This window comes from Poecilia reticulata, linkage group LG1 (genome assembly GCF_000633615.1).
Source record: "Poecilia reticulata strain Guanapo linkage group LG1, Guppy_female_1.0+MT, whole genome shotgun sequence".
In the NCBI taxonomy this organism is placed as follows: Eukaryota; Metazoa; Chordata; class Actinopteri; order Cyprinodontiformes; family Poeciliidae; genus Poecilia; species Poecilia reticulata.
The window spans coordinates 27,654,506-27,670,086 of record NC_024331.1 but is presented as its reverse complement, the minus strand read 5'-3'; the positions used below and the strand labels follow the sequence as shown (position 1 = coordinate 27,670,086).

At 39.1% G+C, this 15,581-nt stretch overlaps 1 protein-coding gene across 3 annotated transcripts in view; it reads right to left on the bottom strand.

The window, feature by feature from the left end:
• The window catches only part of kdm2aa (lysine (K)-specific demethylase 2Aa), a 29,409-nt gene that overhangs the window by 11,590 nt on the left and 2,238 nt on the right, over window positions 1–15,581 (bottom strand). For 2 of the 3 annotated variants that reach the window (XM_008418921.2, XM_008418904.2), the window contains exons 3-24: window positions 15,503–15,581; window positions 15,277–15,323; window positions 14,651–14,829; window positions 14,450–14,556; window positions 13,325–13,418; window positions 13,078–13,231; window positions 12,895–13,010; window positions 11,941–12,067; window positions 10,155–10,330; window positions 9,994–10,071; window positions 9,471–9,604; window positions 8,727–8,850; window positions 7,568–7,696; window positions 6,898–6,981; window positions 6,766–6,792; window positions 5,987–6,092; window positions 4,688–5,281; window positions 3,685–3,844; window positions 3,131–3,373; window positions 1,645–1,808; window positions 1,421–1,567; window positions 541–759 (exon numbers count right to left, since the gene is read on the bottom strand). In XM_008418921.2, coding sequence (XP_008417143.1) covers window positions 541–759; window positions 1,421–1,567; window positions 1,645–1,808; window positions 3,131–3,373; window positions 3,685–3,844; window positions 4,688–5,281; window positions 5,987–6,092; window positions 6,766–6,792; window positions 6,898–6,981; window positions 7,568–7,696; window positions 8,727–8,850; window positions 9,471–9,604; window positions 9,994–10,071; window positions 10,155–10,330; window positions 11,941–12,067; window positions 12,895–13,010; window positions 13,078–13,231; window positions 13,325–13,418; window positions 14,450–14,556; window positions 14,651–14,829; window positions 15,277–15,323; window positions 15,503–15,581 — 3,288 coding nt within the window. The remainder of the gene's footprint in view (window positions 1–540; window positions 760–1,420; window positions 1,568–1,644; window positions 1,809–3,130; window positions 3,374–3,684; window positions 3,845–4,687; window positions 5,282–5,986; window positions 6,093–6,765; window positions 6,793–6,897; window positions 6,982–7,567; window positions 7,697–8,726; window positions 8,851–9,470; window positions 9,605–9,993; window positions 10,072–10,154; window positions 10,331–11,940; window positions 12,068–12,894; window positions 13,011–13,077; window positions 13,232–13,324; window positions 13,419–14,449; window positions 14,557–14,650; window positions 14,830–15,276; window positions 15,324–15,502) is intronic. The other variant, XM_008418913.2, reaches the window with a different exon arrangement.

Sequence of the window (15,581 nt, the reverse complement as noted above, 5' to 3'; positions counted from 1 at the left end):
CGCTGCGTCAAAGCCGACGGGCACACTTTGGCATGCCCCTTTAAAATTTCTGCAGGAATTTTCTAGTTCTTGGTTGCTCTACCCCTTTCTGATGCCACAAAGTTATAAAAGTCACAACAGTCAACAACGGACAAAACCAGTAAACTTTTTACATTTTAAGTGCCAACATCAAATGTGTTGGTCAACGTTTCATTGATTATGAATCAAAATCAACTCTTTAGAGTTGAGTTTTTATTCTAGATTTAAAAGAACTCAGTGTTTCAGCTGCTTTGCAGTTTTCTGGACGTTTGTTCCAGATTTGTGGTGCATAGAAGCTGAATGCTGCTTCTCCATGTTTGGTTCTGGTTCTGGATGCAGAGCAGAACCAGAAGACCTGAGAGGTTGATACAACAGTAGCAGATCTTTAACGCCGTTGAGCCATTCGGTGATTTATAAACTCTCTTCCTGGTTTTAGTGAAAACGTTAGTGCATGTGTTAACGTTGACAGTTAAAATTCTAAATTACTGACAGTTTTCAGATTGTGATCATTTAAACACTCACCAGACAGCGTGATCTCGCTGAGGTTGTTGCGGGTGTGAGTCCCAGCAGCTGCCAGCAGGGTGATGCAGGAGTCCGTTATGTCCTTGCAGTGAGCCAGGTCCAGCGCCTCCAGCTGGGGCATGTGGCGCTGCAGCAGCCTCAGAGTCGACTCGCTCACATCCAGACCGGACAGGCGCAGCGTCACCATGTTCCTCAGTCTGCTGCGGGACGACTCCAAGTCTGCGCAGACGGATCGAGACGACAAGCGACTTTTAGAGTGATGCTTATTGATCATTTGTAGTTTGTTTTTTATTGTTGTGAAAAATGTTTTCCAAATGTAGGCTTTTAATCAGACATTAGATTGCATTTTATTATAAAACTGAACAGTATGAGCATGAAGGACTTCATACAGAAATGAAGCAGTTTGTGAGCGTCTAACTGAAATTCAACCATTTTCACACTGCAAACAAAATATTACCAAGCATTTTTGGTCAAGTTTCTACTTCAAATATTTTAGCACACTTGAAATAAGGCAAAACTAATCTATAGATAAACCAAGCTCCTCTATTTTGCTGGAACGTTAAGTCAATAATTCCTCAGTATTGATTAAAAAAAGTACTTATTCCATTGGCAGATGATTTCACTTATAAGACTTTTTTCCATGTCATAAGTGAAATAATCTGCCAATGGAACTACAACTTTTTCACAAATATTAAGGAGTTATTGACTTAAACTAAGCTCCTGTATCTTGCTGAAAAGTTACTTATAAGTTAGTTTCCTCTTATTTCAGGTGTACTAAGATATTTGCACGAGAAACTAGAACAAAAATACTTGGTAGGATTTTATGTTTTTGCAGAGCAGCAAGGATTTCAAGTCACTTGGCTCTTCCACTTCTACTGACCAGGTGGGGTGATGATCTCTTTAATCTGGGGTTCTTTAATGCCTTCACACCAGCGCAGATCCAGCAGCTGCAACTGGGGCAGAGTGGGAGAGACCAGAGTGGACAGACACGACCAGGGCAGACCAGTCAGCCTCAGCTCCCTCAAACCTGCAGAGAAACACCAGGAGTGGGAGGGAGGTGAGGCGTGTACGGACAGGGAGGTGTGTGTTTGTGGCGGTTTGTACCTGGGAGTCTGGTAAGAAGGCAGTTGAGTTGCTTCATGGCCAGCGGCGTCCAGGATAAGTCCAGAGAGGTCGGGTGGCGTTTAATGATGCCTGCCAGCGCCTGGTTACTGAGCGGGCTGCATCGACTCACATCGATGTGACTCCACAGGCGTTTGTCACAGCTCCTACACACAACAGCACCGTAAGGATGAAAGCTATCGATTAATGAATGAATATAAAGTTGCCTGATCTTATCCATTGACTGACGATTAACTGACATCCAGTCATTTTCCTAAAAACCAGAGTTCTTCTCTTATATTGTGGGCGTAGACCGTCCGCAATGTGAAGGGTTCTATAACACGAAGGGTTATTTTTTCATAATATGCTGTGTTTAAAAAAATGCAGAGAAAATTTCAAAAATAAAAATACAAAAATAAAGTCATAAAATTTCAAGAATAAAATGAAAATATTAGAAGAATAAAGTATTAAGAGAATGCAGTCACAATATTCTGACTTTATTATTGTAATATGGCTGTTTTCATACTATTATGACTTTATTCTCATATTACTACAACTTTATTCTTGTATTATGACTATTCAAGTAACATTGTGATTTAATTCTCATTATTTGAACTTTATTTTCATACGACTTTATTCTAGAAATATGATTTTACTCTCGCACATTTTTGAAAAGGAACTTTTTTTTTTTTAATCATCAGCTGTATTAAATACTGACTGAATCAACAGAAAACTTTTGTTTTTTCACCTTATTAAACTTATGTGGTGGATACAATGTATATATTTCACATCCGAATGTATGCTTTTATTGTGAAGGGGAGACTGTGAGGTGTGAAGACACCAACGGTTGTCCTTCATTCCATTTTTGGTTGGAAAACGTTGTATTCGCCACACTTAGACATATTTATAAACTCAGAGACCCTAAAAAAAACCATCAACAACAAACCATTAGTCGACAATTAAACGTAAGTTTATCAATTGTTTTTGTCCGTACCTCAAAATTAGCCGTCCTTATTGGAATCATGTATTTTTCGATCGCGTTCTTCATAATCCTTTCCGTTTTCTGTCGTTACGACCTCGCCGTCTTAGCACAGGAGTAACTTTTGGTTGAAAACTTGACGCTGCTTCGTCATGCATCTCGACTAAATGAGCGCTATTAATGCGATAACTTTATAAGTTTTTTTTAAAGTATTTACAAATGTAAAAAGAACCACACAACGAGCATTGTACATCCCACACCGGACTCCATTTGGACCGTTTCTCATTTCCGTCGCCATCTTGATTCTTGTACCAACTATGATCCTAATAACTATGATCAGCGGCGCCCTCTGCTGGATGGCGGCCAAATTACAACACTGAAAATAGGTCTAAGTGGACGTTTTTAGTTATTCGATTGGAACTAATTTTAATCTAACAAACCGTTAACTGTCAATTAATCGTAAGTGTTTTAATTTAGTTGATTTTAATAAAACTGAATCTGTAGACATACCACTTGTACCAGGCTTTACAGACAGTCATGCAGGCCAGCAGATCGGCTCTGTTCAAGTAGCTGAAGACGGACACCCAGACCTCCTTCTCCCCTCCCCGATCACTTCCTGCATCCTTAAAGGACGGCAGGGACAGCAGGGATGACGGTAAGGAGGCGGCAGAAGCAGCAGCCTGATCTTCCTCTGAGGAAGACGCTGAGTAATTTCTGCTGCTTTTGTCTCCCTGGATTCCTCGTATCCGAGGCCTGACAGAGAGGACGAAAAAGATAAATAAATCAAATTAAATTGTCACTGTGAGCCTTTACGTAACATGATTACAAAATAATAAAAGCAGGCAGAAGAAAAATAAAATTACAAATCAATATAAAGTTTATAAAACTTGCATACCGCATAGTAAAATTACTCAAGTTAAAGTATAGTTAAAAATACTCCAAAAAGTAAATTTTCTCAAAAAGTTACTCAAGTAAATGTGAGTAAATGTAACTAGTTACCGTCTACCTCTGGTTATCAGATAGAAATAGTAGGAGAATTGTAACTAAAACAGAGAAATCTCTACCTGCCCGGTCCTCTCGGGGTTAGAGAGTCGGCAGGATCAGAACCTCGGATCCTGGAAGGTTTGGAATGAGCCGCCTTTCTCTGGATGAAGCCCTGCTGACCTCCTGCAGCCCCAGTTGACCTTAACCCCATGGCCGCTTCCAGCTTTGGAACGATGGAGCCTGAACCAAGCACACAGGTAGCGCTCAGGTCACACAACACTCAACGAGGTAGAAGGACCTCAACTAGAGCCAGGACTTTTAACGCCTTAATTAATTACACATCTTAAATTGCTTTTTTTTTTTTAAATATGCAAAAGTCCTGAGCCAGAACTTTTGTTTTTGATCGTTTCTGGTACACCTGTAAATATGACACACAAACAACATCCATAAATCTTGTGAGAGATCATCTGTGATCCTACTGCCATCTGCATAGATGAACTACACATGAAACAACCATTCAGAGCCCGGAGGAGCATCTTGGCACCGTCAATCAACCTCATGAACGCGCTGCTAAGTGTGCCAACGGCAGAGAAACAACATACCCTTACAGGAAAACCGTTTATCTGCCGTCTCTGGTAGCTATGCTAACTAGCCTTAGCATTCATAGCAGGCTACGCTAGCTGCAGCGTAGCAGAGAGGAAGGACGGCATGAGAAGGGGTGTGAGCAGAACGTAGATGGGCATAATTGACAGCGTTAAACCCGCCTTCGGGCTCTGATTGGTTGATTTTTTTTCACCGATTATTTGTCTCATAACATTCTGTCATGACATAGTGACAGTTTTAACAAATATGTAAAAAAAACATTTTTTATAAAAGTTACGTATTGCAGCTTTAATAAAAGTAGGTTAAAAAAAATGTCCACTTATTCAATAATTTAGCAGCAAAAAATGTTTTTGAATTGAAAATCTTCATATTGCTGATGTATGTTTTGCTTAAAATTAAATGAATCTTGATTAATTTCAGAACCTTAAGTTGCCATTTTAACTGAGTCCCATCACTAAACGCTCGAGTCCCTCCGTTCACCTGACTGCGCCTTGGCCTTGTGCGGCTGCTGCAGCGTGACCGTCAGGTAGGATCCACTCAGCAGGTCGTCGTTCAGATCGGACACCAGCAGCACCGGCGGTTCTGGGTCCGAATCCCAGCGTCCGTCCTCCTCCTCATCCTCCCTTTTCATCTCGTCGTCCTCTGCCGTGTCCACCTCCTCTTCCTCGGGGTCGAACTCCTGCCCCTCGCTGTCGTCATCTTCGTCGTAGTCCCTCCTGCGTCTCCGGTGTTTGTGGCGCAGATATTCCTTCTCTTCCTCGCTGTCGCACTCGTCATCGTCGAAATCGTCGTCGTTGTCATCGTCGTCGTCCTCGTCGTCGTCTTCGTCATCGTCCGACTCTTCGGAGTCGTCTCCCCTGCGTTGCATCCTGGATCCTCCGCGGAGCCGGACCCGCCCTCTGCGCCCGACCTCCTTCATTCCCATCCCTCGCTTCAGCCTGAAGACCGACATGGAGCCGCCCGACACAAACCCGCCTCGGTTCCCCTTGTGGGACAAGCCGCCCCGCGACAGACCCCTCCTGCTGGCGCCAAACGACTTCCTGGACGAGTGGCCCATTCTTCTTCTGTGAGACACTGGAGACACGATACGAGGACAGGCGAGGTCAATAAAACTGCTCCTGGTATATTTGATGTTTTTAGAAAACAGTGACTAAAAAGCTGCTAAGAGGCAATAAAAAGGTTCTTCCGGTAAGAGTGGGTATTTATATGGAAGACGATTACAGCCACTGGAATTTTTTTTTAAAAAGGTTTAAATTCAAACTTTTTTCTTCAAAATTCAGTTTTTTTTTCTTCTGGAATTCTGACCTTTTTTCTTAAAATAATAAAAAGTCAACATTCTTTAATCTCAGAACATCAAAATAGAATATGATGTTTCTGTAAACAAAATTGACCTTCAAAATATATTAATTATCATATTGGAAATTGCTCAGCTTATTTAAATCTTCCGACGGATTAATTTATTGCCACAGGCAAAAGTAGTAGAATTTATAATCTATCTATAATAGATTAGAATCGGAGAGACAAAAAAAAAGTCTCAATTCTGGGGGGATTATGATGTTTCTGTAACAAAATTGGCCTTCAAAATATTTTAATTAACAGAATGGAAATTTAAAAAAATGTTGTCAGACTACTCCATTAATTACGACAGGCAACATCTAAAAAAAAGTAACAATAGATGGATCATATTTTTATCTTTTTAGTGCCATAAAATATTGTGATAAAACGTCGAGTCCATATTTCCCACCTCTGGCTTCCAGCAGACATTTAAAACACACAAACCGTGATCATCGTCATCACTCCCCGAGTCGTCGCCCTCCTGGCTGTGGAGCTGCCGTCTGTAAATTTTAGCAATCCGAGCATCAAGCAGCGATGAAGATTTCCTCTTCTGCGCATTGGAGGAAAAGAGGAAGAAGATTAGAAACAAAAGGAAGCAGAAACTAAAAGTTTCATCACAATGATCCTAAAAACAACTACGAGCTTTTACATGAAAGACCGACACAGAGTAGTGCATGTTGTTCAACTTATTTTTATTAAACTTCTTTACTCTGACACCCCTAAATGAAATTCAATGCAACAGTCTGCTTTTCAATCAATCAATCAAATTTTATTTGTATAGCTCATTTAAGCAGCAAGGCATTTCAAAGTGCTTTACATAATTAAAATAAAAACAGCATGTGACATTAAATAATAGTTAAATTGTCTGGAATCATTTCCTTAAAACAATGTTAAAAGTTAAATTTGTCTTATTTCATGTATACTACAAAATTTGCACTGGAAACTAGACCAAAAAAACTTGGTAATTGTTTGTGTTTTTGGAGTGAATTCAGTTTATTTATAAAGCACCAATTCACAACAAATAATTTCACAAAAGGCACTTTACAAAAACTTAAATTAGACACACATTCCAACTGATTCCAGTTACATTATAAGTCCATCTCTTAAAATCCTAACAAAGTGGTAAAACATGAAAAAGGTTCAAGGAAGATCAATGCATTTGAAGGCGTCACTATCTTTTACATTTGGATAAAATGTAAAAGATAAAATAACTTCTGACTCACCATTGAATCGCCTCTGTCACCTTTACACTGTGAACAGGTGAATCATCACAGGATAAATTTAAGACTCTGAAACAGAGCAACTAAACCGAACAAAGTGGCATGAAGCTAAAGAGAGATTAGGATATTGATTACCTCTCGATCGGTGATGCCCTGGACGCACTTTGGACACTCCCAGCAGCTGGGCAGGTCTTTATTCACCACGCCGTCACCCTGAACCTAACAGGACGTTCACACAGAAACTCAGCACCAGAGCTGGGTAGAAACTACATTTACCTGAAAAACCTTTGGAAAAAAATTACTCTTAGTAGTATTTTTACTACTCTGCACTCTTTACTTTTACTTGAGTAATTTTATCATGAAGTATTTCTGCTCTTACTTGAGTGAATAAAAAGCAAACATGTTTTAACCAGAAATTCACCAGACACACACCTGCAGTTTTTTTATTGACAGAAACTGATTTAGAAAAAAAATTTAGTTATTTTTTGTTACTTGTATGAATTATTTTAATTTTCATCCTTTAAATATCAAACTGTTCATGTATTATATTTTGCTCCATCTAGTGATGAAATTTTTAAACGTTAAATGGTTGATAATTTGATCAGTGACTCAGTACTTGAGTCGACTTTTTACCAAATACCTTTTTACTCTTGGACGGCTACTGCAGTCTGAATATCAAGCACTTTCAAGGATTTTAAACAGAAATCAAGCACTTTCCAAACCTTGAAAACACCTAGTTGAAATTAAATGGTTTTCAGGGATTTTAAGGAACCTGTACGAACAAAACCAAATGTTCCCATCTTACCGTGAGGCAGGCAGGATGGACAATCTGAGCGCAGCTGGAGCACTCCATCAGAGTGAGGGAAGCGTCTCCAGTTTCCTCCTGGTTCGGCTCCTTGCAGATTTCACACACTGCAGACAGCGGGAGGCCCGGCTGGACGAGGCAGCAAAATTACAAAAACACACACACACAAAAAATCAGTTCACTCACTACAACAAACCCTGTTTATAATACCTTTGGCATAATATCTGGGAAAAACGAATCCATTTGGTAACAGTTTATTTGAATGGGTCTGCATAAGACTGACCTGTTATAAACATGAAGGGGTTTTCATGAATGCTTACGACTGTTGTCACAAAGTGTCATTCAGTAAATAATGATACTTTTAATGCAAAGTTGCACTAAAAGTTGGATTAAAAGTCAATTAAAAGTGTCATTATTTACGGACTTTTACAGAAACATTCATGAAGACTCGTTCGTGTTCATCAGTGTCATGTCAGTCTTAAGCACACCCATTCAAATAAAGTGTTAGCTTACATTTTATACGTTTACTCAAACTCAAAACTGTCATTTATAAAATCTCCAACCAAAATGGAGAAATTATTTGAGAAAACTCCATATCTGTATATGTGTGTCTACATGAGCAAACTGAAATTTAATGTGCGACAAATAATGCAGCAACGTGATGTCTAGTCGACGTCGTCGTGTTTAATTAACTTTACATTCAAATACACTAATTAAAGGTAGTTTAACACCTATATCTGTCCATATAAATTAACCTCCTGGTGCCGTGTGCAACTCCTAACAGGAAGTTGTGGCTGTTTTTAAGCAATCTGATTGGCTGAGGCGGCCTGAGCTTTGCACCACACTGCCCCCTATGGGTCTGGAATGTTTAAAATGATAATCAGGGGCGCAGTAGTGCAGGTTTATGTGAATGAAAACTTTTTTAAAGACACGGTGCAGATGAACACTATTTATTGAATAAAATGTATATATTAATTACTTTTATCCCATTTATTGGTACTTTTAGATAATGTTTTGCAATATTTATAAAAATGTATTTGACATTTTTTTTCACCTTTCTTATTAAGCAACATTCTTGCAAACAGTAAAGTAAATTTTCATTGAGCAAAGAGACGCGTTTCTACTTTGCACACAACAAATAAATGTTGAACTTTCTTACGGAGAGGCACTGCCGCAGCACACAGGTCTGCTTGAGCTTCCCAGGTCCTCCAAACTTCTTCATGTCTCTGCAGAAGTTGCAGTCTCCACACTCTGATCTCAGACACGCCTCACAGCGCTTACATCTGCAGACAAACGGAAGAAAGTTAAAATGGATTCTCTTCATGAAGAAATGGAGCCTGAACGCAGAATCAGAGGAATGATCAGAGGCATTGTGTCCTTCCTCAGACGCTTCAGTTCATATTTTTAACCAAATTAGGACTTTGTACTAATCCAATTAGGCTTGAGATGATTAATCGATTTTTGAAGTAATAATTACATAATTTCTAAATTGATTAATTGTTAACTGGAGTAAACAAACTCAAGAAAAGGCCTTTTCCTGAAAGAACAACATACTCAGAGCAGTTTTTAAACCAAAACTGTGCAAAAATATAAACACTAAGCATTTAAGATGAAATTAAAACCTTTATCTGTAAATATGCTCCACCCAAAACTTGAGGAGTTCCGGGTGGAGCATTTTTAGCTTCACCTGGCTCAAATTCAGTAAAAAAAAACAAAAAAAAACAACACCTTTTGCTATGTAATCATTAGTTGAGTTAATCCAAAAAAGAATCACCAGATTAGCCCTACACTGTGTTTATCAGAATAATCGTTTATTAAATCATAAACTGCAGTCCTTCCTCCCATCCCTTTAGTGATTCTGGTTGTGGCCAATCACCCTATAAGTTCATTTTATTTTTGCTACCTGACTCTGCGGCGCCTCAGGGAGGACATGGAGGAGGAGGGTTTCTGCGGCCGCTGCATGGAGGTCGCTGAGGGCGGTTTAGGACGAGGAGCCGGTGGCGGCGGAGGCGGAGGAGGCGGCTGATACCACGAAGGCTGAGGACGACGCAGAAAAGTCAAGAAAATGTAACATTATTATCGTTAGTTGTAGTATATTCCACTTAAAGTAATTTAGTCATTTTATAAAAGGTAGCTGCCAGATTTGTCTGTCTGCACGCTGAAGGCATTAACACAGACATCTTTTTACAAACGCATCACAATCGAACCATTTCATATCAGCCGATATCAATAATCAGGAGGAGAAAACTGGACCAGATAAAACAGGCAAGTTACTTTAAGCCCAAGGTGTTTCTCAATTAAATGACTGTCTAGGATGATGTGATGGGAAAAATAAAAGAACATAAAAGAAAACCTGAGAGTGTAAATAGTTATGAAACTGTTTTGGTCCAGAAGGACGTTTGGGTCAGATTCAGATGAACGTTTACCCTGGGTGGCCACTTCACAATCGGCTTTCCAGTGTAGGACAGCTTAGGGTTGTCATTAGCATGTTCCTTCAGTAAAGCCTGAAAGAAAAAACAACGTTGTTAAACGGGATAGAAAACAAAAAAATGAACATTTAAAATATCAACCAGTAAAGACAAAGTACCTTGATGTGCGTCATGAGCGTTGAAGCGTTCTGGATCCCAGCCGGGACGCTCTTTTTGCTCGACGGCAGCGCCTCCAGTTTGCCGATCAAACTCCAGAGCCCCTCCAGCTCCAGCGGCGTCAAATGGACTTTGGATGGAGGCTTTTCCGACTCTTCGTTCATATCAGAATCCTCCTCTGAATCAGATAACAGATTTTAATCGGAGAAATTCCAGCATGTCAGGAAAAACAGCAAAGCAACACGTTGGGCATCCAGAAGGAATAGCTAAAGTTTAATATATTGTGGTACACATGCAGGGGGCTGCACAGTGGTGCAATTGGCAGAGCTGTTGCCTTGCAGCAAGAAGGTTCTGGGTTCGATTCCCGGCCCTGGTCTTTCTGCATGGAGTTTGCATGTTCTCCCTGTGCATGGTGGGTTTTCTCCAGGTACTCCGGTTTCCTCCCACAGTCCAAAAACATGACTGTCAGGTTAATTGGCCTGTCTAAATTGCCCCTAGGTGTGTGTGTGTGTGTGCATGTTTGTTTGTCCTGTGTGTCTCTGTGTTGCCCTGCGACAGATTGGCAACCTGTCCAGGGTGACCTCGCCTCTCGCCCGGAACGTTAGCTGGAGATGGGCACCAGCAACCCTCCTGACCCACTGAGGGACAAGGGTGCAAAGAAAATGGATGGATGGTACACATGCAGATCTGATGATGGGAATGTAAACGACTGAATCAGGCAGAGATTGCTTCAGTCAGTGCATAAGGTCTGAAAAAGTGGCTGTTTCCATTAAAATGTGCGCAAATATTTGTCTATATTCTGATAATGTCGACAAAACACAATTTTGTGATTGCTGTGTTCCCATTAAATTAATAAAATAAAATTAAAATCATACATCAGTAAGCCTGTTCACTCTACAAGTTATTAAAATAACGGCAGCAACGGATTCTTCATATTTCAGCCGTGGCGCTAGCGTTCAACATCTATGAGCCAATCAGAGGAGACGTCGCGCTTTGGTCAGGCGTTGGCGCAACAAACCACTATACTTGGGTTTGGCTACGTAAGCGGCATTTTGGGAAAATTGTAGTTAACCATTTTACAGACGAGATATTGATTTAACACATTCAAATGAAACAATTTTCATGACTTGCACGACGATGCTGTGAGAGCTCTAGTGGAGCCAACAGCACATTGTCCAAAAAACCCAAAAACAGCTGCCGTATTTTACTACCTATAGGGCACACTGGATTGTAAGGTGCATTGTTAATGAGTGGTCTATTTTCAATCTTTTTTATATATAAAGTGCAAACAAAACAGTCAGAAAAGTACTTATCACAGTATGTATTTACTCCACAACACGCCTTACTACTGTAGCCGTAAACATTTTGACAGAGCGCCGCGTGCCACACAAAATTCGATTTTCCAATAAAATTAAAGGCTTTTAAGTGTGCCTTATAGTACGGAAAATATGGTATTGTCCTCCTGCTACTTCCTGTTGTCTCCTTCTGTGTTTCTGCCAGTAGTAACATCTGGCTGTTGATCACATGACTAATACAATGTGAAAAAAGGTGTTTTGATAAAAGTAAAAAGTTTTTACTTTTTTCAATAAAAAGTAAAAACTTTTTATTGAAATTACTGTTTCCATTAAGCAAATTTATTTTTGTAATTTCAATTTGCAACTTTTTCCACTTAGTGCAAAGAAACATAATAGGCAGCAGAACGGGTTTCCAGAATATCGACTGAAGGTCAGCAGACAACCAGAGTCGATCTGCATAAACTGTATTAATCATGTATTTGTTTCTTCTTACCTGTACCCAGAGAGTATTTCTGAAACTCGGGGGTGAAGTAGGACGTCTTCGTCAGACTGAAGACGTAGCGCTCCAACACGTACCAGCACATCTCATAAAAGAACGGGCAGCGAAACTTCACAGGAACCTGCAGCCGACACCAAGACCAGGGGTGTACAAACTTTATGTCACATGTGGCAAAACGGTTGAGTCAAAAACGCTTTTGGGCCAAAAAAAGTGTCAAATTTTTTAGATTATTAAGGGATTTGTAGATTCAAAACTTAAAATAATTTAATACATTTTCTGTATTAAAAGAAAAGTTTTCAAATTATTTTAGACTCAACTGAACAAATTTATTCTCAGTTAGAAAAACAAGATTTATTTGATTGTCAAATGACTCGGTGGCAGCAAAGTCAGCTTTTATAAAAGCTCGGTTATAAAAACACAAATACTTTGTGTTTTACTTAACATTTTCTACTATAAAAAATTCTGTCAGTCATAATTTTGCCCAGACTATAAATAAAAAGTTTACATCTGCATGACAGTTGGGTGACATGACTTAAAAATAAAATCTACAATTATTTCACACCAAATACGATTTCAATCCCATTTTTTCTAAAATTTTATTAAAACTAAATTAAAAACAACAGAAAATACATTTTAAAAACTGGCATTTATTTCTTTTTTTAAAAGGTTTTATTGGCTCTAGTGGCCTTTATTTGATAGTTAGTTGACAGGAAAGTGGGTATTGAGAGAAGGGGAAGACATCTCTCGTTAATCAAAGTCAGATCAATTTATCCCCCAGCTCTAATCAGCATCAACCACCTGCATTCTCTATTATTCTTCAACTGCAGTTGGGTTCCCCAAAAGAGAAATGAATAAATAAAATAAAATAAAACTGGCAGCACTTTGGACACCCGTGGCCCAAAGTGCTTGTTGTTATTTACATTTCATAGAGTTTGTGTCAGAACCTACCCGAGTTCTGTCCTCAATGCTGCAGATGTGTAGCTGCATGGGGATGTTGAAGCTGTGCAGGAAGTTTCCTCCAAACACCATCGAATCCACAGGAGTGTAAACCGCATGAATCCAGCCTGAGGATTCAAGCCGAACATCAGAACTGCTTCCTGAGCCACTGCGTCAGACGTACTCTGAACGTACCTGAGGGTATGATGAAAGTGCAGCCCGGCTTCAGTTCGATCCTCTGACAGTCAGACACTCGATCTCCCAGGAAAACGTCCCCCTGCTTCCCAGACAGAACCCAGTTCTCATACAGCTCCAGGCTTGGCTCCGTCGGAGGGATCAGCCAGAAAACCTAAAACACAAACGCATTTATCATTATCAGTACAAACAATAAACTCTGCACCATTTCACACTATAAACCCGAATAAAAACATTTTTCTTCTACCTTTCTCCCTTTGAGAATGTGGTACCAGACTGAAGTCCCGCCAAAGTCGATGTGAAAGTCTGTGTAGCAACCCTGAACACTCATCAGGCAATATCTAAAAAATAAACAGCTTGGTTGAGTTCAGATGAGCCAACATGGCAAAAATAAATAAATATTACCAAGTACTTTTGTGTAGTTTCTAGTGCAAATATTGTAGTACACTTTAAATAAAACAAAACTAAATTAAAGTAGCTTTTCAACAAGACAGAGGAGCTTTTTAAGTAAATCATTCCTTAATATTTACTTAGTTCCACTGACAGATTATTTAACTTTTAACAAGACATTTTCCCATGCAATAAGTGAAATAATTTGCCAGTGGAACTAAAACTTTTTCATCAATATCAAGGAATTAATGACTTAAAACAAGCTCACATATCTTGCCGAATAGTCACTTGCAAGTTAGTACCGTGGTTATTATAGTTTTGGATTTTTCATTATTGTTCAGTTTTATCCTGTTGTGACTGTATGCTAGTTTTTAATTAGCTAAATATTGTTTAGTTTATTTGTTCTAGTAGTAGTTTTAGTTTTTCCATACTTTGGTTCATTTTTATGTGCAGAATCAAGTATTGTATATTGATTTTGTATTGAATACTCAATAGAAGACACTATTTTGGAAAAATTTATTATTGTTGAACAACAAACTGACTGGCATTTCTCTCAATTTTTGCTGCTTTGAATTTCGCGGACTAGCGCCACCTGGTGAAGTATGGAGTGCCGTAATTTGCCGACAGCTGATGTAAACTGCTTGTGTGGTGAAAATAAATAAAAAGTAAATTTCACATCAGTTCCAAGAAAACAAACTTTGCTCCATCTATAATTTCAGTATGTTTTACTTTTATACAAAATAGTTCTAATTAGTTAGTTATTTCCCATTAATTACCGAAAATGTTTTTTCTGAATTTTTTGTTATTTCTTTAGGTTTAGTTAACTATAACACCCTTGGTTTGTACACATGAAATAAGACAAAACTCACATATGAACACTTGAAACTAGACAGAAAGATAAGATTTTATGGTAAGATTTTGTGTTTCTGCAGTGATGGGTTTGGGTTTCTCTGACTCCTGGAAAGGAAGAAAGTGAACTTACTTCTGGACTTTTGGATACTGCATGTCATTGATGGAGTTGGTTGAGTCCCTCTGCCTCTCTTTTAAATGACGAGGCCACATGTTGTCCACCCAGTCTATGAGCTCCACCTACGTGTACAAGAAAAAGAAAAGAAAAATGAACTGTAAGTTAAAACGTTACTGATGTCAGTATATTCACGGAGAGAGGAGAGAGGAAACATACTGTGGTTGGTCTTTTAACCAAATTCTCCAGCTTGGTGTGGCTGAACTCAAGACTTATAACATTATAGAGCTTCTCTCTCTGGGACGCTAGAGTCTCATAGTAACGCGTCCACTGGGCCATGGACATCTCCGTCCCCTTCTGGGTGCTCACATCCATTACGTCTATCATGCGTCTGCTACCTGAGGGGACGAAGAAGACGGGAGGTGGTTGGTCACATGATCAAATCTGAGAAGAAAGCTGGAAACTGTCCTTAAGAAAAGAGTTTGAGGAGAGGACGAAATGATGAGAAGGCAAAACAACAAAAGTACAAAAGAATGAGAAGATAAAAGGACAAAATAATGAGAAGACAAATGGACAAAAGGAAAAATGGATGAGAAGATAGATAAATGAGGATGTATGGATAAAGGATGGAATATCAGATGAATAGAAGAACATATGCATGGATAACAAATAAATATTTTGCATATGTATGAAGAACAAAGATAAATTTCCATATTCCATATTGTGGAAATTGAAGTTATTCTCTGTGCAGAACATTCAATTAAAGACATGTAGCTTTATCCAGATGAAGCTCTAACATCCAGTAATAATAAAAACAATAACAAAGATGATAATTAAAATCTTACCAACAAACGTTTTGACATCATTGACACTGAAATCGGGTTCTGGCATCCTGCAGAACCACACAAAAGTCAAAATGATACAATGGCTGAGGTTTAGTTTAAATATCAGGTCATATTAGCCACCAAGCTAACAAGACATGTTAGCTTAGCAGCAAAGAGCTGCTAACAGCAGTTAACTCATGACCAAGCTAACAGGTCATGAGTAATCGGTAAACAGAAAAGTTCCTACTTGATTCCTAGGCCTTCAGGTTTCTCAAACAGGATTGGGTCTCTCAGGCCACCTTTCTGGACGAACTCGTATGTAAAAT